The sequence below is a fragment of the Staurois parvus genome, unplaced genomic scaffold (assembly GCF_062004578.1).
Source record: "Staurois parvus isolate SC_StPar_1 unplaced genomic scaffold, SC_StPar_1.0 ptg000068l, whole genome shotgun sequence".
Taxonomy (NCBI): Eukaryota; Metazoa; Chordata; class Amphibia; order Anura; family Ranidae; genus Staurois; species Staurois parvus.
In genome coordinates this window covers 8,669,508-8,696,909 of record NW_028317864.1, presented here as the reverse complement: position 1 = coordinate 8,696,909, position 27,402 = coordinate 8,669,508, and the positions used below count along the sequence as shown (strand labels likewise).

At 42.2% G+C, this 27,402-nt stretch overlaps 1 protein-coding gene across 10 annotated transcripts in view; it reads right to left on the bottom strand.

Moving 5' to 3' along the window:
• SH3GLB2 (SH3 domain containing GRB2 like, endophilin B2) overlaps nucleotides 1-27,402 on the bottom strand; it is a 130,524-nt gene that overhangs the window by 25,825 nt on the left and 77,297 nt on the right. For 4 of the 10 annotated variants that reach the window (XM_089669102.1, XM_089669105.1, XM_089669107.1 and 1 more), the window contains exons 5-6: nucleotides 13,804-13,937; nucleotides 8,813-8,905 (exon numbers count right to left, since the gene is read on the bottom strand). In XM_089669102.1, the coding sequence (XP_089525228.1) occupies nucleotides 8,813-8,905; nucleotides 13,804-13,937 (227 nt within the window). Of the gene's footprint in view, nucleotides 1-1,095; nucleotides 1,159-8,309; nucleotides 8,322-8,812; nucleotides 8,906-13,803; nucleotides 13,938-27,402 lie in introns of all 10 variants that reach the window. The other 6 variants (XM_089669098.1, XM_089669097.1, XM_089669100.1 and 3 more) reach the window with 3 other exon arrangements.

Here is a 27,402-nt window from a genome sequence, read left to right as displayed (position 1 = left end):
AGCATGGTGGTGCAAGCATCATGATATGGGGATGTTTCTCATGATATGGGCCTATTTATCACATACCAGGGATCATGGATCAGTTTGAATACATCAGAATACTTGAAGAGGTCTTGCTGCCTTATGCTGAAGAGGAAATGCCCTTGAAATGGGTGTTCCAACAAGACAACGACCCCAAACACCCCAGTAAACGTGCAACATCTTGGTTCCAGACCAACAAAATTGACGTTATGGAGTGGCCAGCCCAATCCCCGGAGCTTAATCCAATAAAAACTTGTGGGGTGACATCAAAAATGCAGTTTCTGAGGCAAAACCAAGAAATAGAGAAGAACTTTGGAATGTAGTCCAATCATTGTGGGCTGGAATACCTGTTCACAGGTGCCAGAAGTTGGTTGACTCCATGCAACACAGATGTACAGCAGTTCTCAGAAACAGTGCTTATACAACTAAATATTCATTAAGTGATTCAAAGGAAAGCAAAATCTTCAAACATTTTTCAGTTTATATAGTGAATGTTTGAGTTTGTAAAGAAGAATACAAACACTGCTATTTTTTTTTTTTTTTTTTTAAGAGTCTAATATTCACTTTTCTTCATTTTGTTTTAGAGGAACAACACAAATTTGATCTATTTTTCTTCATGTTTTGATTTGGAATAGAATGTGTCGTGTTCCCAATGCATTTGTGTGTATGGAAATAAAAGCTATTAGAAGGATTTTGAGCTTTATTCACTTTTTTCAACACACTGCTATTATTTTGAACACAACTGTATATATATATATATATATCTATATCAGCTCATGTTCTGTATGACAAAACCAAAATGAACCTGGCTGGTTGATGTGGTCAGTATGTCCACATTGGTTGCAGTTTTTATACCTTACTTCCTTTTTTCAGCCACATTAGCAGAACATGGCAAGATCTATCCTGCCTGCAGAATTGGTCTCTAACTCTTTATTCATATAAGACACTAATAAGGCCTAGAATTCTAATAAGCCCTGACACCTAGCCTGTCAGTCCTGAGCAGCTGATAGGGAGTGACGAGGGCCAAGGGAGTGACGAGGGCCAAGGAAAGAGGGGGAAGTAGATTGATCTTACCGCTGACGCACTGGCCGACAGTACGTAATTACGAGGACGGGTCTCCTGAAAGTCAGGCAAAGCCTGCGGGGAACAGAGCTCATGTCATGCAGGGAGAACATGAGTGACAAAGCAAAAAAACAGAAGCACACCAAATAAAACAAATTAAAATAAATGGATGGAAGTGGGGGGCAGAAAGCAATTGGTATCATCGGGACCATCAAGGCCCTAAACTAGTTACTGTCAGAACAAAAAAAAAAAAAAAAAAAAAAAAAAAAACATTCTAGGCAACCCAGCTTTCCTTAAAGTCCCTTGGTTTGTTTTCTACTCCTGTTTTATTATATATATTGTGAATACATACATATATTTTATTGCACTTTAAAGCAACTTCATACAAACAAAATACTGTCACAATATATCACTTTAAAACATACTTATAGCCAGCACAGCTGAAGCAGCCATTTTGTACGCTGGGACAACAATGAGCCAATCGAGCTTGCCAGTTTGGCCATTTTCCCAATTGGACTAATTTAAAAATGTTTTTCTTTTTCTGAAATCTGTCCAAATATTTGTTGTAAATCACACTAATACAGTGCAATTGAAGGAAGAGTTCCCATCTAAATTTACTTCACAAGTCTTCTGCAAGTTAGAAGATGTTTGTTACTCTTCTGAGCAATCAGCTACGTATTTTTTTTTGTTTTGCTCCTTTTCCAGTACCGGTTGTCCCAGAAACTAATTTTTTTTTTTTTTTTTTTTTTTTTTTTTTTAGAGTACTCTGGGCTATTTCTGGCTGGTTTTGAAATGACATTGGCTCATTTTGAGAATTTACACCAGCAGAGTATAATCATGGTGAAACCCTCATGTGATGACGTATAGAACTCTTCAGGCATCATCCCTTACTCTAAACATCAATGTAATTCCTCCTGTCCATGAGCCATAGAGGAAAAGGAAATTATGAGATTTTTACAGAAATGTCCAAGTGGTGCAAATAATTGGCTCCTGTCTGGTGTTTCGACCACGTCGGTCATGATCTAGAAACAATTACACATACCAATCTGACATTTCTGTATATGACATATGAAAATTGGTTATTTTTACCCATGTTTTAATTGCACAATAAAGATGATTTAAATTTTATTGATGTATACCTGTACGGTCTCTTTGTGGTACATTTCAAGTCCCATAGTTTCCTTTTCCTCTATGCTCCATGGGCAGGAGAAATTACATTGAAATTTACACTGGAAGCCCTGTCGCCAAAGTAACTCATACGAACCCACTTACCTTGCTCAGGCAATGATACAGCTAGTTCTCAAAAACATTAGGGACTAAGGTCCATCAAAGGTTTTGAAGCCTAAAAACCTAACTTTAGATAGAATGGAGGAGAGTTACATTTCTTCCTGGCCAATTCTCCCTTCCATAACCCAGAATTACAGAGCCTGAACAAGCAAATGAGAGTAGGAGAAAGGTCAGCATTCCTCATCTCTATATTTGTTCAGGTTCAGCCATTCATAATGTATTAAAAAACACAATACCAGCCTCTAGATTTGTCTAGTGGCAGGTCATGTGAGGTCACCTTTGCTGGCTAGCAGAGGTGAATGCTGGGAAGTTTTTATATAATTTGCTGTAAAATTGCCCCACCAGTGTGCACATCCCATTGCCAATTTTAATGTGAGTGGCTGCCATTTTCCCCTTGCACATAAAAGGCTTGCTTATCTTCATACAGGAGACATGTACAGTATATATTGCTAAAATCTAAGGGCAAGGCAGCCTGTGGACCAAAAATATATATATTTTTTTTCCCCAACATATTGCCTCAGCAACATATTTGGTGGTTAGGGACAGCCTACAAAATGGCTGCCACAGTTTTTCCTAGTGATGCTAAGAAACACTTTAAAAATAGAACAGAAGATACTCAACAATACGTGCATATTGATGGCATGGATCATATTTGTACACGTCCCAAGATCACCACACAAAAATCAGTCATTATGAATCAGGCATGCGGCACCTGCTGGAAGCACTGTAGGATATCTTCTTTGATTAAGGTTTCCTGCCCAGCTAATTAATTAGGTTCAGTGAAAAGATCCAAAGCACAGTGCAGAGAGCCTAGCAACATGCACAGAGCATGAGATGATGTTATTAAAAAAAAACACAATGGAGAGCTGGGGTCCAGGTGCACCTATACTGAGCAGCAAGAAAAACTTTGCCTTATACCATGCTTTCTTAAAGGGTCATTCCTCCAAAAGGCATTTTATGTATGAATGAGAGTAGTTAGCCTCTGGCTTCTTATATGTCTTCAATACTACAACAGAGAGAGTTTAGGTTAACTTAATCTTTACCAACATGCCTCACACTGACCTTGATGCATCCAGTTAGTGACAACTAAGATATTAACTTTGCTTCTGCTGCATATGATGAAGCCAAATGGGTTGTAGCATTACTCAAGACTAAAGCTACTCATACACTGAGTGAATTTCATCTGTTTCCTAATGAAATGGCCAAAATCCACGCAGTGGTGGCCCTGTTGGCACCCTCCTGCCTGAAATCCTTTGGATTTGAAAATAGGATTTGTGTGTGTTGGATGAACAGTCACTGCATCTGATTGGCTATAGTCACTGTTCAGCCAATGCTTTTTTGGTCAACTCTGCAGGCACTGGCTGTCACAATCCAATAGCCAACACTGCAGATTTGTCCATCCATACTATTTAGTGATACAATCAGGGAAGACAGAAGTCCTATACAGCATGTTTAGCTTTTATTCAGTCTGAGCTGGCCATCTATTGGAAATTAGCTAACACAAGCACAATCACTTTGCTGCACTACTTCTAACAAGTAATTACATTTTTAAAACTAGTTATAGAAGTTAAACCTAAAGAAGAACTTCAGGTATGGATATTTTACATAGTTACATTGGCCCAGCTTGGATACCACTATTCCAGTGATCTCCACTAACTTCTGGATCCTATGCTGAACAGCTGCCCTGTTACATTGTGAACAGAGGAGGTCACCTGATCAGCATGGGCGCCATTTAGGGAATGTTTTGCATTCTCTCAATGAGGAGATGGAGGTCATACATTCACCACCCCCTTCTCCACCAGAGAAAGCTTTGTAGTGAAAAAATATAAAGCGTTCTCTGAATAGTGCCCTGCCAAGTGGGCAACCTCTTGTGTTTAGTAAGCAGCAGAGCAGCCACTTGGCATGAAACCCAAAAGACAGTGGAGATCACTAGCGTTGACTACTGTAACCTTTCCCAGTTTCCACAGGGATCTCACAGATATTGTATATGCAATGCACCTAAGTAAAAACTCCATACCTGAAATTCAACTTTAACTTTAAGAGCTAAAACATTAAAATATAAGCACACAACGAACAGTATTATTTTCATTCAATAGATCAGAGTCACAAATGTGGATAAATAATATTTTAGAAAAAATAGATCTAGATTCCATTTAAGGCTGGCCATACATTATACAAATTTTCTTGAGATTTTTACTTTAGATTTACCAAAAACCGTATAATATCAGGTCATACCTAAACAATACTTTCAGTTGTATCCAATCAGGCAGGCCCTTGCACTACACAATTGATGGTAAATCCAAAGAAAATTGGTCAGAAATTGGACAGAAAATTGTATAGTGTATGGGCAGTCTAAGGATAGCCCTTTATGCAAATGAAAACTAAGCATCTCCATAAATTTCAGATGCAAAACCATGGAGATCTTTGTTCACAGACAAGACACAAAACTCTAATATACACTGATCTGAGAAATGTCAAAATTCTTAGATGAAGATAGATATATGAAGTGTTTATGACCATTAAACTACACGGCTCATCCATGGAAGGTCTAGGTTGCCTTCGGGATGAAAGGGAAATTAAAGGTTAGAGGAGTTCCACCGATATGAAGCATCCCCACTCCAAAACGCCACAGAAACTTACCCTGGATGTACACTGTGTCCAGGGTTGGTCAGAGGCTCTATTTGCATGTAACCACTCAAATGAACAGTTACATGCGGACATCGGTGGTGCTGGCCATTGATTCGTACAGAGTACAGATATGACAGCCAGTGCTGACAGCTGCTGCAAGCAGAATTTAGTACCACCAAGGAAAATCTATAGATTCTTGCCAGGGGCACCCATGCCTGGCTGCTGTGCATCCATGTGAATGCAGCCTTAAGCCAGCCATTGATGGTTCAAATTCAAACTATGTATGGGCAGGCTGAATGTACCCAAGTTGATCAATCGATCAACTTGGGCACAACCAGCCTGTTGGATTTGACATGCGATTATTGCTAGTGACTATTATAGAGCCACCCCCAACGTGAGAACACAATGGCTCCACAGGAGGGACCCATGGTTGCAGGGGAAAAAAAAAATTGCTTCGTCTATGGCCAACTTAAGGCTAGCCATACACGTTAAGATTGCTATTGTTCAGCCCTGCAGGTTGAACAAGAGAAACCAATAGATTCTCTCATCCACCCTAAACAGCATGCTATAAATGCACTCACTCAGCGCCCCCAAGCACTGTGACTATACTGTTACTATCAGCTTCCAATCACTGTTTACAATTAGGAGCTGGTAGGACAATCACGTGGTCCCCTTGATAGCCAGAGTACTCACATGTTTGGGAAGCCCAGAAAACCTTTAACTGGCCATCAGGAGCCAATGGTAAAAAGTTAAGCATATGCACAGTCAAAATTGTGTTTGATATTTTTAAAATGGTTACAATTTGTATCAATTTCTTTCAGCTTGTGTCCTGTTTGTGGGATTTACCCTCACTTCCTGTCATGGGGATGTAACAGGATGGGAGAGGGAATCTCTACAAAAGGAGTGAAATTCCCCTTGTAGACAACTGTTAACAGAACAGGTGTCCCCTTTGAAAGATAACCCCTCCCTTTCTGTTCTGGTGACAACAAAAAAAAATGTTGGTTTCCCATCAAGATCAATGGTCACCAAGACACAGAGGGAGAATTTCCACAGCAAGAATACAGACAATAAAAAAAAACTGACAAGTTTTGGCTATACATACATTTAAAGTGATTGTAAACCTCAGACATGAACAAAGCATATCCCTCTATAATGTGTACTTGTCTCAATCCAGAGCACTAAGTGCAATTTCTGTCTGCTGCGTAGTTCCACTAAAATCTGCATGACTCACTTCTAACAAGTTTTCCTGATATTAAGTAAAAAAGGTGACAGGAGAGGGAGATCCAGCAGACACCATGTGATTGACAGCCTCAGATCTGTTCCTGTGTGTTGTGTGAAGCGGATGTGTCCCTTCCCTCCAATCAGCTCTCAGGTCCCCACCCCCTGCTTTCTGACAGCTCAGGCAAGCTTTATAAATGTTTCACTTTGAACAGATGTGGAAAAGAGAAGTCTGCGGATGAACAGGTACAACTTATGTAAGAAGATTTGCTTCATCTCTGTGCATCACCTGAGGCCAGTCACTTCACTGGGAATATGTAATGGTTTACAACCACTTTAACAATGTTCAACAGATTTCAAATTCAGAGGAGGTAGCTGCTCTTTGTGGATTTATTTGCATTGGTTCACATTGTTTTAATGGGACACCCTAATCTCAGTTTCTCGGATTATGCTTCCAAATGATTGACATTAAGTGAACAGTCTTGTTACTACTGCAAAAGGCACTGTGTTTTTACTGACCACTAGATATACAATTCTAGTTTTCGGCCATGTAGAGTGTGACCTGAATTTTACATGTTTTCAGTTTGCCAAATGGGTGAAGTAAATAGTCAGTCCACCCACCGGCCGAACCTCCGGCTGCTGCACCTGAAAGTCATTAATTTAGTGGTGGTATACCTACCCCAACTAAATGAATGATGTCCTGCTTATTGGCTGCTAGGAAGCTGCATGCTGTATGTATCCTAGAAAGCAAGGATGCTGCATGGGTTGTCTGCTTGCACCATAGCAATCGATTATGTAATTTTGGCTTCTAGGAAACCAGCAGCTACACATGGATTGAGCGTTATGGTGCATGTACAGTGAACGGAACTTTGCTTGGTTCACTCATTATTACTGACCATGAGACAATCTCCGACTAATAAAAAAAAAAAAAAAATTATAATATATATATCTATCTATATCTATCTATCTATCTATCTATATCTATATATCTATCTATATCTATCTATCTATCTATCTCTCTCTCTCTCTCTCTCTCTCTCATAAATTTCCTTGAAGAAAAACAAAACAAAAAAAAAAAAAAACCTAAGCCTCTCCTCACATGTGCAGAAGTAATGAAAACAAAATATATGTTTGGTAACAGGTCTCTCTGACAGGCTAAACTTGAACCAGGAGCAAAAAACAAAAACTTGGCTCTGTTGAGCCAATAGGAGCTTTCCATCCTGGTCTCCATGCATCCCTTGTGCTCATCACACATGTTACAATCCAATTGTACAATTTCCTGTAGATGTACCAACAATTATGTAGTGTAAGGGCCTAAATGCAAACTTACTGGATAAATTAGGAAGGCCCTGATATTACATAATTTTGGTAAATGATTGCACAAAAAATGTATGGTTAGATTGTAATGTGTATGGTGACCCTTAGACATAAGGAAATCCTACAACAAGCTGTGCACAGACAACAAATTATTCTGGGTATGTGGCTCTGGAAATCAGCATATTAGCAGTCCCCACAACTGATTTATTTATTTATTTTTAAGATGCTTTATCCAAACAGATCTAACATATGGAAAATATTTTTGCTCCTGGCTCCTTCTTTTGCCAGTCATGTGACCAAAACGCCTAAACATTTAATCATATAATCTCTGCTGAAGTGGAGGATCACAAACCAGACTACATGCGCATCTCCTTTAGCAGAGATCATGCGACCGATTGCCTTGTTTTTTTGTTACTTGCCGGGACTTGGAGCAACATTTCCCCCAGAATAGCTGACTACTGCGGTCCCGTTACTCTAACTATCCCCCACCCCCCTCTCCCCCAGCATTACTGCACCACTTTTATATACTGCATAGGTTAATCTGATTCAGTGTGATACTCGTTCCTGTCAAGGTCACAAAATCAGACTGCTATTAAACAATCTCTGTGAATGGACATGGGTTTCCTATGCCTGTGTAACTGTGTCTTCCCTTCCTGCAATGCTCCCCGATCCCTAGCCAGTACAGCCGCAGTGGAAAGAAAAACTGTCAGATGAGAACAAGAAAGCAAAATAAGAATCAGCTATCACAGCAAAAGGCCTTGACAACAAATACTCACATCCCCCTCGAGCTGAGCAAATTATGGGAGAAAAATAACAAAAAAACACAGAACACAAAAAAAAAAAAAAAAGACACCACAAAGTTAGTGAGGGACAAACAAACAAACATAGGGAGGAGTTAAATAGCAGCCAATCATAATATTTTTAAGATGGATATGCCAACTGAGCCTACCCCACTGATACGATACATTCCCAGGCAATGTTTTACAATGTAGGCAGAGGTGCAAATATATCATAGTCAATCAGAAATCTGCTTTCTCCTGTGCCCATGCTATCAAAAAAGCTCATTTCTGATTGGGTGTTCTGAGTAACAATCAACCTGAAGGGATGAAGCCCACCCTTTACTGTGCCAACCATCCCATAACCTTGGATGTAAGTGGAATGAGGTATGAGGGATTCATGTTAAAAATGAGAGGCATGTGGAATTGGAAGTGATGTCCCCTTTAAGCCCAGGAATGGCATGCATATCCATGAAGAAAAATAAATTAGATCGGGACTGTACCGCGGCTTTGGCCTCTGCTGCTTTTGCCTTCTTAAGTCGAGCTTTACAAGCATCAAGATCTAAACGGCGGTTCTGCAAGATTCTTCTCTCCTTCTGCAAAACACAGAAATAATTCCAAAATGTTTACCTATAAAAGAGAAATATGATATTTCATTCACTGGCCTAACTTGTTAAACCTAGTGATGCTAGATCAGTGTTTTGCAACCTTTTTCAGTCACGGCACCCTTTAAAGTTATGAACAATCTTGAGGCATCCTTTAAAATGATGGACAGTCTCAAGGCACCCCATTCTAAAATGTAAAAAACGATTCTAATAGTTTTACCTAATGCAGCAACACCAGCACATGTAGGACACCCGATGTTAGAGAGGATTTATTTGTCCAAAGCAAATACACTTTTGCACACTGATACTGAATAGTATTTCAATGTTTCTCTTCTCCCTCACTTTTTCTCTATCACTCAGATAATTTGACCCCAAATACTTACAGAGAGGGACAGGGGAGGGTCAAACAAGACATCCTCCATATCAACTGATGGTGTCAATGGTTGCTAGGATGCAGGTGCCTAGAAATTTGTAATGGTGCACAATGAAAACCTGTGGCTTTGTGTAACGAAAAGGCAGGCTTGATCCACCTGCTGACTTGGTAAAATGACTAAAAATTGCCACAAATTGTTTACAAGACACTCCTGGAGAAACTTCAAGGCACCGGTTGGAAAAGGCTGTTCTAGATACTAGAATGCAGTCCACAAATACACACATATACCCTGACATTGAGACTTCTAACATGGACACAATAAAAAAAAAAAAAAACTGATTTCTCCCTCCATATTACTCAATACAGACAGATAAAAACTGCTGCACCTTTTGTATTTTGGCAGCCAGCTCCACCAGCTGTCAAAGTACCTGAACAGTGACTGCATCTGATTGAAGGAAAGCAATGTTTGGCCGGCTTCTTCACTTTTTTTTTTTTTTTTTTTTTTTTAAACTGAGGGATGTCAGGTGAGAGGCGACCAAACAGGGCTACTCACTGAGCAGATTTAAAATGCTGTAAATGTTGAATTTCCCATTAAAGCCTAAGTGTAGCTAAAAATAAACAAATAAAAAAAATCACCACAAGGGATATTACCTTCAGTAGGATGTGTTGTTGTGTTGTTCCCCTGCTGTGATCTGCTTTAAATTTTTTTCCTTTCTACATTTTGTCCCAAAGAGAATGGTGACCAGGACGAATAAAAAGGTGGCATGTACCCAGGAAAGACACATACAGCTATAAAATCATCAACATCATCGACCTTTCCTGTCCCAACACCTCATTTTTGTTGAGAAGCAAGTGCATGGCGTATCCAATGTGTCCAATGTGTTCACAGGGAATAGGTTGTCAGTGCCTGCTTTGCTTTAAGATCACTGGATATTTGTGAAGTTTTGCTGGGTCTGTGCCGACCCTCATCAGAGGTTGGAGGGGGTCACCCACACAACTGCTATTTTTTATTTTTTATTAAATCAATTAAAAAGTGTATCCAAACCCCCAAACAAATGTTATATGCAACTTACCCAGTCCTTAGTTTTTGTTCCTGAATTTTTTTTTTTTTTTTAATTTTCTTTCCTTATTTTCACCTGTTGATCCTGCCAGTGACGCACTTCCTGTCATAGGGTGACAATGCTCACCCAGTATACAGTATCTATGGAGTAGAAGCATTGTCACCTTAGAACAGAGCAATACAATGCTCCCCTCTTCTGCTCTATATCATAGGAGAAGATGTTCTGTAGTTCAGACATAGCTGGGTTCAATGTTTGCTGATAAAAATGCAGCACTAGCAGGGAGAACAGGAAATTATCAACTCATAAGATTTCTGGCAGGATCAACTTTTTTTTAATTGCACATTTTGAACAGATCTAACAAAACTATTTCAATTGTATAATTAACAGACTAAAAATGAGTAAATGAGTGGAGGATATTGTTAGTGTTTACATACTATAGAACTATTTTTGTTTTATTTTTACTCTTGTATGCCTCATAGGGAGGGTGGGGTTGGATGAGGCCTGGGGACACCCGATCCACTTCCACTATGCACCTCTGCATAAAAAAAAAAAAAAAAAAAAAAATCACTTATTATAGCAAGTGCAATTGCAGGATATACTTCGTGGATGTTTAAACAAAAGCAACGGGAGTGCATCATGCGAAAAAGGATGTCCAGTCTGATAATTAGACTTATTGATGGATTTTCCATTCACATGTACCTCAGGTTTGTTTTTCCTTTCCACTCTGAATGCAGTCATTGTGCTCTTGTGATCTGTCATCCAAGAATGACTGCACTTGGGACTGTGGTAAATAACACACTACACTCAATAAGACCACAAGGGAAAGACTGAAAAGATTGTTACATAGGGTTTATGAAAACAAAGAGTTGTTGCCCATAGAAAGATTGTAGGAATTAAAAGACAGCTCCATATTTTCTATACATTTTTTAAATAAACTAATCCATAAGAGATTGCTGAAAGACTGGTGAAAGTGAATGGTCTGTGCAGCCAAGGTTCCAGCTGGTATTTTTTCTACCTTCACAGTAATATAAAAGTGATCAGAAGGTTCTACAGCAACCCAGATCACTTTTACTGGATATCCAGGAGACAACCAAAGTAGCTTATGGAGAAGCCAAAGAAGCTTACGTTTATTGCCATTTATTAACAACCTGTGTTAGAGATGAGACATAAAGCAAACATTTCATATCACATAGATATATATCCTCCTGCGCTCTTATGGTAAACAATAGAATAAGCTAGAAAGCAGCCAGCATCTGTCCCATACCAAGCGAAGGCAATATGAATAAAATATAAAAGTTGATGCAGCGCTAAAAGTTCTTATACCTGAACAAAGTACAAAATCAGAATATGTAGATAGGTGTATAAAGATGACCCAAATCCACATGGGGATAAGTAGGAAACAATGGCCCTCAATAAACAGATAACAGTGGTTAAGTGCAGGATGAAGTGTCCGTAGTTCATATATCTAAAGAAGTGCAGGTGAATCACAGCACACTCCAAAAACGTGATCCCAGGCAGTCTTGTGACGCAACGCGTCGACGGCATTAGCGTGGTGACGTACTTCCGGCGTGACGCCATCTTGGTGCACCTTTTTGATCCTGCTGTACACCCAGCACAGTATTGCCATCTGTATACAAGCTGTTTGCCATGTAAGTGGATTACTTTTTCCCTTTTTGGATATTTGCTGCCCATTTGCAATTAAAGCGGTAATACACTATGAGGACTGTGTTTATCTCCTCATTTATGAGCCTATGAGCGGTTGTGACATCAGAGGAGAGTGTTTTCCGTTTGCCTACTGGTCTGGATGAATACTGTCCTTGTTCATGTGATGCCATCCTATCTAAAGAGTCACTGAATTGGAGGATTCCGAGGTGATCTACAGTATGCTTTGTGGCCCTGTAGGGTCATAGAGTGGAGGTGAGAGGCCATTGCAGCAAGACTGCCTGGGATCACGTTTTTGGAGTGTGCTGTGATTCACCTGCACTTCTTTAGATATATGAACTACGGACACTTCATCCTGCACTTAACCACTGTTATCTGTTTATTGAGGGCCATTGTTTCCTACTTATCCCCATGTGGATTTGGGTCATCTTTATACACCTATCTACATATTCTGATTTTGTACTTTGTTCAGGTATAAGAACTTTTAGCGCTGCATCAACTTTTATATTTTAAACATTTCATATCCTCATCAATTGTGTAGCCAATATAACAGTCCAACTAGTGCCTCACTAATTGGTCGTGGGATGGAGTGGAGTGCAAGAACGCAAAATTAAAAAAAAAAAAAAAAAAAAAAAATGTATATATCGGAAGTATTTTCCTCGCTATAATTTTAGCTTTAGGGGTCCCTAGTGCCTATGAGGAACATGTACCTACCTATGCAAGGCTGTCATTATAATTGGTACAGGAGTGATTGCTACTGTAAAGCTTGGTACTACAGCAGCACTGATCTGTGTATTCTGACAATGGGGGCAGTCCCCGCTGTCAGAAAACAGTGTTTTCGCAGGAGAGATTCCTGTATCAGCATTGCTTGTGTGGAAGTGGGCTTCTGCCATTTTTTTTTATTTGTTCAACCTGCTGGACCAATGACAGTAAAAAAAAAGTAAAAGTGACAACAAGCCTTGCATGGGTAGGTACATGTTCCTTATAGGCACTAGGGACCCCCAACCCTAAAATTATGGTGTGTACCCAGCTTAAAACACACTAAAACCTTTTAAAACATGCCTGAGACTACAGATTCTTGAGAAGTGTGTTGGGTCTTCTATAATGGTAGCCCACTTTTAGTAGAGAGTAACTGTTTGCCAAACTGAACAGGGATGTAACATGCAAGGCCAGTAATACTTCAACCTCAAGAGACTTCACAAAAAAACCTTTGCAAGCCAAAACAACCAATTACACAATCTCATTACTTTTCCTTTAAAGCAGTATTAAACTTTTATTAAAAAAAAAAAAAAAAAAAAAAAAAGGGAAGCACAGGCAGGCAGGGTTTTTATAATAGAATAAACCCTAGTGGTTTCTTCTATCATAAATGCCTCTCCAGCCTGTCAGCAGTACTGTAATCTGAGCTTCTTAGACCACATTTATGGCACCTGCTATGTGCTGTGGTGAATTGACTATGTACGTGTGCAGGAGTGATGTCATCCCAGCCTAGCCAGAGACCGTTAACCTGGAAGGAAAACCAGACGAAGATGGAAGGGCCGGGAACGGTGACAGCTCAGCGCCATCAGGCTTCGTTTGAGAATAAAGTCTGCTATAATGTGCTAATATGCGATGCAAACTATCACATTATGGTATTACCCTGCAAGGGGACAATTTACAATTTTTTTTTTGGTGGCGTTCAATACCGCTTTAAAAATGCAAGGGATGAGTTGATTGGTTGCTGCCAATTTCAGTCATGAAGCCCAAAATTCTCACTGCCGTTTCCGGTGTCACTTACCACCAAAAATAAAACTTACAGAAATAGTTCTCCAGTCACCTTCCAGGAAATTGCGCAAAGGAGTCAAGAAGTTGATTGAAGAAGAGTGAATGAAGTCTCTCTCAGCAATTCCTAAACGCTTCTGAGTCTCTCCAACCTTGATGAGCGTTTGTCCTGCGGGTGAAAGAGGAAAGATATCAAATTAGATTGGTGGGAAGTGGCAGACATGGCTGTCCTGTTGTACACAGAATCAGATTAAAAGCCAGCCAAGAGCACAGGGACAGAACAATGCAATTAAGGTGAGGACATGGCCTGGCCACAGGCTCCAGTTACATCGCCATTACTCTTATCAGCTGGGTAGTGAGAGCCAGGTTCTGAATTGGCAACATGCAAGTTGCAATTTACAGAAAGTGTCTGGGAAGTCTTCAAGCTGTGTATATTATGAGGAAACAATAATTTCACTTCAGTACAAATGTTACTCACAGCAGGCTGTCCACTAAAAGTGTCATAGAATGTTTTAACTGATAATTCTGATCCAGACAAAAACCTTTCTACAGTTTCTGATTACTGAGCTATTTAGATCTTTAAATATAAGTCATTACCAATTGTATCTCCTTTATTCAAGTTCAAGAGCTGCTAATGCAGAAATTGGGTGACCTGCTTAACCAGTTATGGAGAATAGGTTGTCAGTGCCTGCTTTGCTTTAAGATCACTGGATATTTGTGAAGTTTTGCTGGGTCTGTGCCGGCCCTCATCAGAGGTTGGAGGGGGTCACCCACACAACTGCTATTTTCTTGGTTAAAATTCTTCTAAATGTATATATACACAGTATATATTGCTGTGTAGAGCATTGTATTATCTGACATTTTTCCCCAAGGTAATGATATGTGGTCAGGTTACATGGAAACAATGCCTAGTGGATGTCTTTTTTCAAGCTTTTTTCCCCTCTTATTTTTACTTGGTAATCCTGAAAATAACACAGTTCTAAAGTGGCTACATATTTAGAGAGGTTGAAAATATGACACTAGTCCATCTAGTTCAACCAACAAGAAAAAAAAGAAAACCCCAATTACACAATCCTATACCCACAGCTGATCCAGAAGAAGGCAAAAAAACTCCAATAAAGCATGATCCAATTCGTCCCAATGGGGGAAAAACAAATTCCCAATACTTTTGGCAATATAGTGTCACACACACACACACACACACACACACACACACACACACACACACACACACACACTATATTGCCAAACGTATTGGGCTAGCTCTCCAAATCCTTGGATTAAGGTGTTCCAATCACCTCCATGGCCACACGTGTATATCTAAAGACTTTGTGTTGCCTTCAGATTAGCACAACAACAGTTCATAGAGAGCTTCATGGAACTGGTTTCCATGGCCCAACAGCTGCATCCAAGCCTTACATCACCAAGTACAATGTAAAGCATCAGATGCAGAGGTGTAAAGCAGGCCGCCACTGGACTCTAGAGTAGTGGAGACATGTTCTCTGGAGTGAAAAATTGTGCTTCTCTGTCTGGCAATCTGATGGACATGTCTGGGTTTGGCGGTAAACAGTACTTGCCTGACTGCATTGTGCCAAGTGTAAAATTTGCTAGACGGGGGATTATGGTGTGGGGTTGTTTTCAGGGGTTGGGCTTGGACCCTTCGATCCAGTGAAGGGAACTTTTAAGGCGTCAGCATACCAAGACATTTTGAACAATTTCATGCTTTGACCTTTGGGGGAATAGTTTGGGGATGGCCCCTTCCTGTTCCAACATGACTGCTCACCAGTGCACAAAGCAAGGTCCATAAAGACATGGATGAGCAAATTTGGGGTGAAGGAGCTTGACTGGCCTGCACAGAGTCCTGACCTCAACCCAATAGAACACCTTTGAGAAGAATAAGGGCAGAGACTGCGAGCAAGGCCTTCTCGGCAGACATCACAAATGCACTTCTGGAAGGATGGTCAAACATTCCCATAGACACACTCCTAAACCTTGTGGACAGCCTTCCCAGAAGAGTTGAAGATGTTATAGCTGCAAAGGGCGGGGCCAACTCAATATTGAACGCTACGGACTAAGACTGGGATGCCGTTAAAGTTTATGTGCGTTTAAAGGCAGGTGTCCCAATACTTTCGGCAATATGATGTATCTACTGTATGTATGTACACACATTATTTATACATACATACATACATATATACAGGTGAAACTCGAAAAATTAGAATATCGTGCAAAAGTTAATTTATTTCAGTAATGCAACTTAAAGGTGAAACTAATATATGAGATAGTTCAAGCTTTGATTTGTCATAATTGTGATGATTATGGCTTACAGCTCATGAAAACCCCAAATTCATAATCTCAGAAAATTAGAAGATTGAAAAGGTGCAATATTCTTCGCTCAAAGTGTCCCACTCTAATGAGCTAATTAAGCCATAACACCTGCAAAGGGTTCCTGAGCCTTTAAATGGTCTCTCAGTCTGGTTCAGTAGGAATCACAATCATGGGAAAGACTGCTGACCTGACACTTGTGCAGAAAACAATCATTGACAGCCTCCATGGGGGGGGGGGGGGGTTGTCTCAAAAGGTAATTGCAAAAGAAGAAGTTGGATGTTCCCAAAGTGCTGTATCAAAGCACAGTAATAGAAAGTTATCTAGAAGTGAAAAGTGTGGAAGAAAAAGGTGCACAAGCAGCAGGGATGACCGTAGCTTGGATAGGATTGTCAGGAAAAGGCCATTCAAAAGTGTTGGGGACTTTCACAAGGAGTGGACTGAGGCTGGAGTCAGTGCATCAAGAGCCACCACACACAGACGGATCCTGGACATGGACTTCAAATGTCGTATTCCTCTTGTCAAGCCGCTCCTAAAAAACAAATGTCTTACCCTGGCTAAAGAAAAACAGACCTGGTCTGTTGCTCAGTGGTCCAAAGTCCTTATATATATATATATATATATATATATATACACACACATACACACACACACACACACACACACACACATATATATATATATATATATATATATATACACACACATATACACATATACATACATACACACACACACATACACACACATATATATATATATATATATATATATATATATATATATATATATATATACACATACACACACACACACACACACACACACAGTTGCAAGAAAAAGTATGTGAACCCCTTGGGATTACGTGGAGTTTTGCATGAATTGGGCATAAAATGTGCTCTGAACGTCATCTAAGTCACAACAATAGAAGAACACAGTCTGCTTAACATAATACTACACAAACATTAGATGTTGCCATGGTTTAATTGCACATAACATGTAAACATTCACAGCGCAGGGAGGAAAAAGTATGTGAACCTTTGGACTTAACTGGTTGACCCTCCTTTGGCAGCAATAACCTCAACCAAACGTTTCCTGTAGTTGCAGATCAGACCTGCACAACGATCTGGAGTCATTTTGGACCACTCCTCTTCACAAAACTGTTTCAGTGTAGCAATATTCTTGGGATGTCTGGTGTGAATCGCTCTCTTAAGGTCATGCCACAGCATTTCAATCGGGTTGAGGTCAGGACTCTGACTGGGCCACTCCAGAAGGCATATTCTGTGCTGTTGCAGCCATTGTTTTGTTGAATTACTTGACTTTGGGTCATTGTCCTGTTGCATCACCCATCCTCCCATCCTCTGCGGAGCTTCAGTTGGCGGACAGATGGTCGTACGTTTTCCTGCAAAATGTCTTGATAAACTCTGGAATTCATTTTCCCATCAATGACAACAATCCGTCCAGGCCCTGAGGCAGCAAAGCAGCCCCAAACCATGATGCTCCCTCCGCCATGTTTTACAGTGGGGAGAAGTCATTAAGCTAGGGCCTCACATACTTTTTCCTCCCTGCACTCTGAATGTTTACATGTTATGTGCAATTAAACCATGGCAACATCTAATGTTTGTTTAGTATTATGTTCAGCAGACGGTGTTCTTCTATTGTTGTGACTTCGATGAGGTTCAGAGCACATTTTATGCCCAATTCATGCAAAACTCCACATAATCCCAAGGGGTTCACATACTTTTTCTTGCAAGTGTGTAAGTGTGTGTGTGTGTGTACACATACATACACCATATCTCACAGTCCACTCCTCACATTTTTGTACATATTTTATTATATCTTTTCATGTGACAACACTGAAGAAATGACACTTTGCTACAAAGAAAAGTAGCGAGTATACAGCTTTTACCACAGTGTAAATATGCTGTCCATCAAAATAACTCAATACACAGCCATTAATGTCTAAACCGCTGGCAACAAAAGCGAGTACACCCCTAAGTGAAAATGTCCAAATTGGGCCCAGTTAGCCATTTTCCCTCCCCAGTGTCATGTGACTCAGTGTTACAAAGTCTCAGGTGTGAATGGGGAGCAGATGCGTTAAATTTGGTGTTATCGCTCTCACTCTCTCATACTAGTCACTGGAAGTTCAACATGGTACCTCATGGCAAAGAACTCTCTGAGGATCTGAAAGAAAGAATTGTTGCTCTACATAAAGATGGCCTAGGCTATAAGAAGATTGCCAAGATCCTGAAACGGTTTAACAGGACAGGTTTCACTCAGAACAGGCCTCGCCATGGTCGAGCAAAGAAGTTGAGTGCACATGCTCAGCGTCATATCCAGAGGTTGTCTTTGGGAAATAGACGTATAAGTACTGCCAGCATTGCTGCAGAGGTTGAAGGGGTGGGGGGGTCAGCATGTCAGTTCTCAGACCATATGCCGCACCCTGCATCAAATTGGTCTGCATGGCTGTCGTCCCAGAAGAAAGCCTCTTCAAAAGATGATGCCCAAGAAAGCCTGCAAACAGTTTGCTGCAGACTAAGGACATGGATTACTGGAACCATGGCCTGTGGTCTGATGACACCAAGATAAACTTATTTGGTTCAGATGGTGTCAAGCGTGTGTAGCAGCAACCAAGTGAGGAGTACAAAGACAAGTGTGTCTTGCCTACAGTCAAGCATGGTGGTGGGAGTGTCATGGTCTGGGGCTGCATGAGTGCTGCTGGCACTGGAGAGCTACAGTTCATTGAAGGAACCATGAATGCCAACATGTACTGTGACAGACTGAAGCGGAGCATGATCCCCTCCCCTCGGACACTGGGGCGCAGGGCAGTATTCCAACACGATAACAACCTCAAAACACACGTCTAAGACGACTACTGCCTTGCTAAAGAAGCTGAGAGTAAAGGTGATGGACTGGCCAAGCATGTCTCTAGATATAAACCCTATTGAGCATCTGTGGGGCATCCTCAAACAGAAGATGGAGGAGCGCAAGGTCCCCAACATCCACCAGCTCTGTGATGTCGTCCTGGAGGAGTGGATGAGGACTCCAGTGGCAACATGTGAAGCTCTGGTGAACTCCATGTCCAAGAGGGTTAAGGCAGTTCAGGAAAAATAATGGTGGCCACACAAAATATTGACATTTTGGGCCCAATTTGGACATTTTCAATTAGAGATGGAATCACTTTTGTTGCCAGCGGTTAAGCCATTAATGGCGGTGTGTTGAGTTATTTTGAGGGGACAGCAAATTTACACTGTTATAAAAGCTGTACACTCACTACTTTACATTGTAGCAAAGTGTCATTTCTTCAGTGTTGTCACATGAAAAGATATAAAAAAAAAAAAAACTATCTACAAGAATCCAGGCCTTTATTAAAAACAATTTACTGAGCTGGCCAGAACCAGCAATTGAGAGAGACTATTCAACATTTTCACAGCTCTTACTGTGAAGAAACCTTTCCATATGTGGAGGTTAAATCTCTTTTCCTGCAGACATAAAGAGTGCCCCCTTGTCTCCTGTAATGGCTTGAAAGTAAATAACTCTACGCCAGGGTGTCAAACTCAATTTCGTTGCAGGCCGCATCAGCATTATGGTTGCCCTAAAAGGGCCGGTTGTATCTGTGAGATTAGATGTGCAGAGAACCCCACCCCCCTTACATCAGATGTTAAGGGCCCCCCCCCCCCACCATCAGTAGTCAAGAGTCCTCCTTCCCTAGTTACATCACAGTGCATCCCCCTTACCTTGTGCTGCTGCTGGGAAAGAGCTGGGGGCAGAGCTAGGAAGCACAAAATGAAGGGTCTGGAGGAGGGCTGGAGTTAGCTGCAAGAGTCTGCTGAATGATGAGACCAGGGGAGGCAGAGAGTAGAGTGTCCTACAGCTGCACAGAGAGGCACATGATCTGTAGGGGGCTGTTCTGTCCTCCTCTCTGCTGCCGACTGCTAAGATGGGTGCAGGCAGAGATGAGCCTCTCTGCAGCTGCACAAAGAAGCTGGTGAAGGAGTTTTGTCCTCCTCTCTGCTGCCGACTGAGACAAGGTGGGGACAGAGATGAAGGGGATGCAGCAGGTGCAGGAGAGGTGCGAGGGCAGCATTATATACCCTGGAAAACCAGATTGGGCACCCGGGCCTTATGTTTGGCACATGTGCTCTATGCCAAGTTCACTATATGGACCCACTTATGTATTTAAACATGTTAATTATATCTCATCTTATAAAGAGAGAATAAATTCAGTTCCTCTAATCTTTCCTCATAGCTGATCTCCTCCATGCCTCATATCAGTGTGGCTGCTCTTCTCGGCACTGTCTCCAGATCCCCAATATCCATTTTGTGAATTGATGCCCAAAACTGAACTGCACATTCCAGATGAGGTCTTACTAATGATCTGAACAGGGGCAAAATCTCTCTCTCTCTCTCTCTCTCTCTCTCTCTCTCTATGCTATTTATGATCTACTAGAACACCCAGATCCTTCTCCACCATTGACTCCCCAGCCATTTACCTCCGAGAATGTATGATGCATGCATGTTCTTATCCCCCAAGTGTATAGCTTTACATTTCTACTACATTGTCCTACAGGTAACTGGTTGGGCTGGTGGTTGCTAAATATATTAGACTAAATATACAGTTGCAAGAAAAAGTATGTGAACCCCTTGGGATTACGTGGAATTTTGCATGAATTGGGCATAAAATGTGCTCTGAACGTCATCTAAGTCACAACAATAGAAGAACACAGTCTGCTGAACATAATACTACACAAGCATTAGATGTTGCCATGGTTTAATTGCACATAACATGTAAACATTCACAGTGCAGGGAGGAAAAAGTATGTGAACCTTTGGACTTAATAACTGGTTGACCCTCCTTTGGCAGCAATAACCTCAACCAAACGTTTCCTGTAGTTGCAGATCAGACCTGCACAACGATCTGGAGTCATTTTGGACCACTCCTCTTCACAAAACTGTTTCAGTGTAGCAATATTCTTGGGATGTCTAATGTGAATCGCTCTCTTAAGGTCATGCCACAGCATTTCAATCGGGTTGAGGTCAGGACTCTGACTGGGCCACTCCAGGCGTATTCTGTGCTGTTGCAGCCATTGTTTCGTTGAATTACTTGTATGCTTTGGGTCATTGTCCTGTTGCATCACCCATCCTCTGCGGAGCTTCAGTTGGTGGACAGATGGTCGTACGTTTTCCTGAAAAATGTCTTGATAAACTCTGGAATTCATTTTCCCATCAATGACAACAATCCGTCCAGGCCCTGAGGCAGCAAAGCAGCCCCGAACCATGATGCTCCCTCCGCCATGTTTTACAGTGGGGATGAGGTTTTGATGTTGGTGTGCTGTGCCTTTTTTTCTCCACACATAGTGTTGTGTGTTCTTCCCAAACAACTCAATCTTGGTTTCATCTGTCCACAGTATATTTTGCCAGTAGTGCTGTGGAACATCCAGGTGCTCTTTTGCAAACTTCAAACGTGCTGCAATATTCTTTTTGGACAGCAATGGCTTCCTCCGTGGTGTCCTCCCATGTACTCCATTCTTGTTTAATGTTTTCCTTATTGTAGATGTGTCAACAAAAATGTTAGCGTGTGCTAGAGATTTCTGTAGGTCTTTAGCTGACACTCTGGGATTCTTCTTTACCTCATGCAGCATTCTGCGCTGTGCTCTTGCAGTCATTTTTACAGGACGACCATGCCTAGGGAGAGTAGCAACAGTGCTAAACTTTCTCCATTTGTAGACAGTCTGTCTTACCGTGGACACATGAACATCAAGGCTTTTGGAGATACTTTTGTAACCCTTTCCAGCTTCATGCAAGTCAACAATTCTTGATCGTAGGTCTTCTGAGAGCTCTTTTCTGCGAGGCATGGTTCACATCAGACAGTGCTTCTTGAAACCAGTAAATTCAAAACAGGAGTGTGTTTTTTAAGGGTAGGACAGCTGTCAGCAACACATCCAATATCATCACACTGATTGGAGTCAAGGTTGGCTCACTCCTGGCTTCAATTAGCTCTGGGAGAAGTCATTAAGCTAGGGCCTCACATACTTTTTCCTCCTTGGACTGTGAATGTTTACATGTTATGTGCAATTAAACCATGGCAACATCTAATGTTTGTGTAGTATTATGTTCAGCAGACTGTGTTCTTCTATTGTTGTGACTTAGATGACGTTCAGAGCACATTTTATGCCCAATTCATGCAAAACTCCACGTAATCCCAAGGGGTTCACATACTTTTTCTTGCAACTGTATATAGTGGTAAATAGTGTTCTCATGGCCCCGTGGTATCTTTATTTTATACAGGCTTATATGGAATTTTACTATAGGACTACTTAGGAGCGCTGCTCTTTCTCCCTGTGCATGGCCCTTGGAGATCTTGGTCAGTTTTTTGGACGTCCTCTCCATTGTGGTATCACCTGTTGCCCTCCACACTTACTGACAGATCTGTGAAATCTTTTTAACATCAGTACCACCTGGGGAGACCCGTGCCCTTTCGCTCTGAAATCTCTTTGCTGTGCTGTTGGTCTCTGTATATATATATATCTCTATCTTAGTTACATCTTTTTCTGTAAATATTTTTATTGCACCCGTTTGACCTTTTAGTAATAAATCTTTCCTTCTGAAAGTGTTGAACTGTTTCTATAGCTCTTAATTGCAATTTACGAATTCCTGCCTCCAAAGAGAATGCTACTGTGTTTGTTTAACCCTCTGTATAACAGACCTGCAGTGACCGTTTTATAGAGACTATTATCTCCTCCACTCTTCCTACCACTCCATCCCCCACAGCTATCTCCTCCTGTGCCACCATCCCCTCCCTCCTAGATTGTAAGCTCGAAAGAGCAGGGCCCTCGAACCCCTCGTGTATCACATTGTATTGGTATTGTTCTGTCACATGTTCTGTCCCCCTTTGTAATGTACAGCGCTGAGCGAACTATTGGCGCTTTATAAATACTGTATAATAATAATAATAATCTCAATCATTATAGTGTTATAGCTGATATTGCCGAGTTTCCTCTTTCTCTGTAAAAAAAGGCGGTGGTGGCAGTGTGAAGGGTTAATTGCGTAATTAACCTGACCCAGTAACAAGCGCATTCAGGCTGCCGGTACATTGATTGTGGTCCAATTAGCTGGAAAATCATTGTGCAGGGTGCAGCTGGGTTGTTACGCACATGACAGCATGGTTTTAGATTGGCCAGTCCTCCGGTCACGAGTTTGGTGAGAAGGGCTAGGGTCTGACGCCGCGCCCGTCACATATTGGTGACAGCGATCATGGGATCGTCGCATATTGGTGGCAGTGATCTCGCGTTCGTCACAGATTGACTGGCACTGTACGTGGGATAGTTGCATTAAGAGCTTCAGTGCAGTGTTAAAAAATTGGCTATGCACTGAAGGATTGTAACCTTTGTGGAAACCGTCCTTAGAAACATGCGGTGCATTTTTTATATATATACAGTTGCAAGAAAAAGTATGTGAACCCCTTGGGATTACGTGGAGTTTTGCATGAATTGGGCATAAAATGTGCTCTGAATGTCATCTAAGTCACAACAATAGAACACAGTCTGCTGAACATAATACTACACAAACATTAGATGTTGCCATGGTTTAATTGCACATAACATGTAAACATTCACAGTGCAGGGAGGAAAAAGTATGTGAGGCCCTAGCTTAATGATTTCTCCCAGAGCTAATTGGAGCCAGGAGTGAGCCAACCTTGACTCCAATCAGTGTGATGATATTGGATGTGTTGCTGACAGCTGTCCTCCCCTAAAAAACACACACCTGTTTTGGGTTTACTGGTTTCAAGAAGCACTGTCTGATGTGAACCATGCCTCGCAGAAAAGAGCTCTCAGAAGACCTACGATCAAGAATTGTTGACTTGCATGAAGCTGGAAAGGGTTACAAAAGCATCTCCAAAAGCCTTGATGTTCATGTGTCCACGGTAAGACAGTGTCTACAAATGGAGAAAGTTTAGCACTGTTGCTACTCTCACTAGGTGTGGTCATCCTGAAAAAATGACTGCAAGAGCACAGCGCAGAATGCTGCATGAGGTAAAGAAGAATCCCAGAGTGTCAGCTAAAGACCTACAGAAATCTCTGGCACAGGCTAACATTTTTGTTGACACATCTACAATAAGGAAAACATTAAATAAGAATGGAGTACATGGGAGGACACCACGGAGGAAGCCATTGCTGTCCAAAAAGAATATTGCAGCACGTTTGAAGTTTGCAAAAGAGCACCTGGATGTTCCACAGCACTACTGGCAAAATATACTGTGGACAGATGAAACCAAGATTGAGTTGTTTGGGAAGAACACACAACACTATGTGTGGAGAAAAAAAGGCACAGCAAACCAACATCAAAACCTCATCCCCACTGTAAAACATGGTGGCGGGAGCATCATGGTTTAGGGCTGCTTTGCTGCCTCAGGGCCTGACGGATTGTTGTCATTGATGGGAAAATGAATTCCAGAGTTTATCAAGACATTTTGCAGGAAAACGTACGACCATCTGTCCGCCAGCTGAAGCTCCGCAGAGGATGGGTGATGCAACAGGACAATGATCCAAAGCATACAAGTAATTCAACAAAACAATGGCTGCAACAGCACAGAATACGCCTTCTGGAGTGGCCCAGTCAGAGTCCTGACCTCAACCCAATTGAAATGCTGTGGCATGACCTTAAGAGAGCGATTCACACCAGACATCCCAAGAATATTGCTACACTGAAACAGTTTTGTGAAGAGGAGTGGTCCAAAATTACTCCAGATCGTTGTGCAAGTCTGATCTGCAACTAAAGGAAACGTTTGGTTGAGGTTATTGCTGCCAAAGGAGGGTCAACCAGTTATTAAGTCCAAAGGTTCTGTCAAGGTCCTACCTTTTCCCTGAGGTTATGTTACTCCATGTGCTGGCGTCCATCTTGGATTCTGCTGTGCATGATGGGAATCCTTTTTATGCCTTCAGGTCTCTGAGGTCCACTCCCCAGAGGGGCGTGGCTGATGACATATAAGCCTGTGGCCCGCACATGCTCTTTGCACTTGTGTCTTTGTGTTACTATTACTCTGTTCTGACTCTTGTGACTCTCCTGGTATTCTGATTCGGCTTGTGACTTGACTATTCTTTGTATTCTCCTTTGATCTGACCCTCTGTTGCTGAACCTGGCTCGTGACCTGTGATTCTCGTCTGCTGTCCTATACTGTTTTGTCCTGTTGTTGTTGACCCCGGCCTGTCTGACTACTCTTTTGTTTCTTCCACCAGCTACACGCCATTGGCGGCGGCCATTACCGCAGCTGAGGTGTCTCGGGGGCCGCGACCTGGTTCCTGGCTGCGTCAAGTCCATCCCCACCATCAGGGGCCTTGGTGAAGGGCAGCCTGGGACTTAGACTCCGCGCCCTGAGGGACTTCGGTCTGTGGGTGGTGGTTGTCGTCAGCCAGTGCGTTACATTGTTAGGCCTGCCTGTCCGTTCCTCGGCTCCTGCCCTGACAGGTTCACATACTTTTTCCTCCCTGCACTGTGAATGTTTACATGTTATGTGCAATTAAACCATGGCAACATCTAATGTTTGTGTAGTATTAAGTTCAGCAGACTGTGTTCTTCTATTGTTGTGACTTAGATGACGTTCAGAGCACATTTTATGCCCAATTCATGCAAAACTCCACGTAATCCCAAGGGGTTCACATACTTTTTCTTGCATATATATATATATATATATATATATATATATATATATATACATATACATATACAGACAGACAGACAGACAGACAGACAGACAGACAGACAGACAGACAGAGAGAGAGACAGACATATAGCAACAGCTCCTTCCTTTTTCTGCTTCCTATTCTATCTTTGCTTGCAATTATGCCTGGTGACGCAGAATACAAGAAAATGAGCAAAAATTATTTGAGTGCGGAATGTGCCTCATGGGGAATGGATGTCGGTCGCAAAACCCGTGAAGATTTGATTCGGGATCTACAAGAGCATGATAGCCGAGCAGATCAGAACTCGGGGGAACTTGCCCATGACGGGGTTCCCGCTATCTACGTTCCCAGTGGCTCAGAGATTGCCTCGCAGGATGGGCATACAGAGACTGACACTGGAGGATCACCGAATGGTATTGTCACACCACCGCCTGAGTGGGCCAGCACCGGAGTGCCTGTAACCAGCAGAGACTCTCCTCAGATGCAGGAAGCCCTGAAACGCCTCATGGAGACAGATCTTGAGGCATACCTGCGGTTCCTTGAACGCCAGGCTGACAGAGAGGCTGTGGAATGCCAGGCTGAGAGAGAGGCGGTGCAGAGGGAAGCTGATCGTCGGCACGAGCTGGAGATGACGAGGCTCCAGCAGCAGCGACAGAGCCAGAATCTCGGGTCCTTAGAGCATAGGGACGCCTCTCTGGCCGTGGGTGCAGCCAAGTTTCCAGTGATGGAAAAAATAGTGACATTGACACGTACTTACTGTCATTTGAAAAAACGTGCCGTCAGTACCATGTGCCCCCAACTCAATGGGCTCGGTAACTGACATCATGGCTACGAGGCAAGGCCCTGGATGTGTTTGTTGAATTGCCAGAGGGGCAGGACGACGATTACGAAGTTTTAAAAGATGCCATTGTCCGGAAGTACCAGATGACCCCGGAAGTGTACCCCAAGCGGTTCAGGTCCATGCAAAAGAGATTTGTGAACTCTTACACGGATGTGGCAATTCGCTTAAGTACCACATTCCGACAGTGGACTAAGGGACTGAAAGCTGACTCCTACAAGTCTTTAGAAGATCTCATGATACGAGACCAACTCCTACACCTCTGCCTGGCCGACGTCAGACAGTTTGTCTTGGAGAGAGAGCCAGCATCTACTAAAGCTGCAGCCGATTTGGCAGATACCTTCGTCCATATGCGAGTGTCTGACCATCGCAAGGCTCCTCCGAACAGCTGGAAAGGGGGGGGGGGGGGGAATAAAAAAATCGCCCATAGCAACCCCTCCTACGTCAGTGAGTCAAGTTTCCTCTCCACCCACACCTGCAGCACTTGGAGCCAAGCCATCCCTGCCTGATAAACGCAGATGTTTCACCTGTGGGAAAGCCAGACATCTCAGGACGCAGTGTCCTGAGCAGAAGCAGATGACATCATCTGGCCAGCAACTCTTCTTCCGTGCTGTTCGTCCGCAGGAAGATGCGGGTAACCCCCGCCAACTTGCAGCCAGTCCTGGTTTCTGGGACACCGGGGCAGAAGTCACCTTGATTCGGCCAGAGGTAATTGAGCAAAGGAACCTTATCCCAGGAAAATTCCTTACCCTCACAGGAGTTGGGGGGACCCGTTCACGCATAACTTGTGC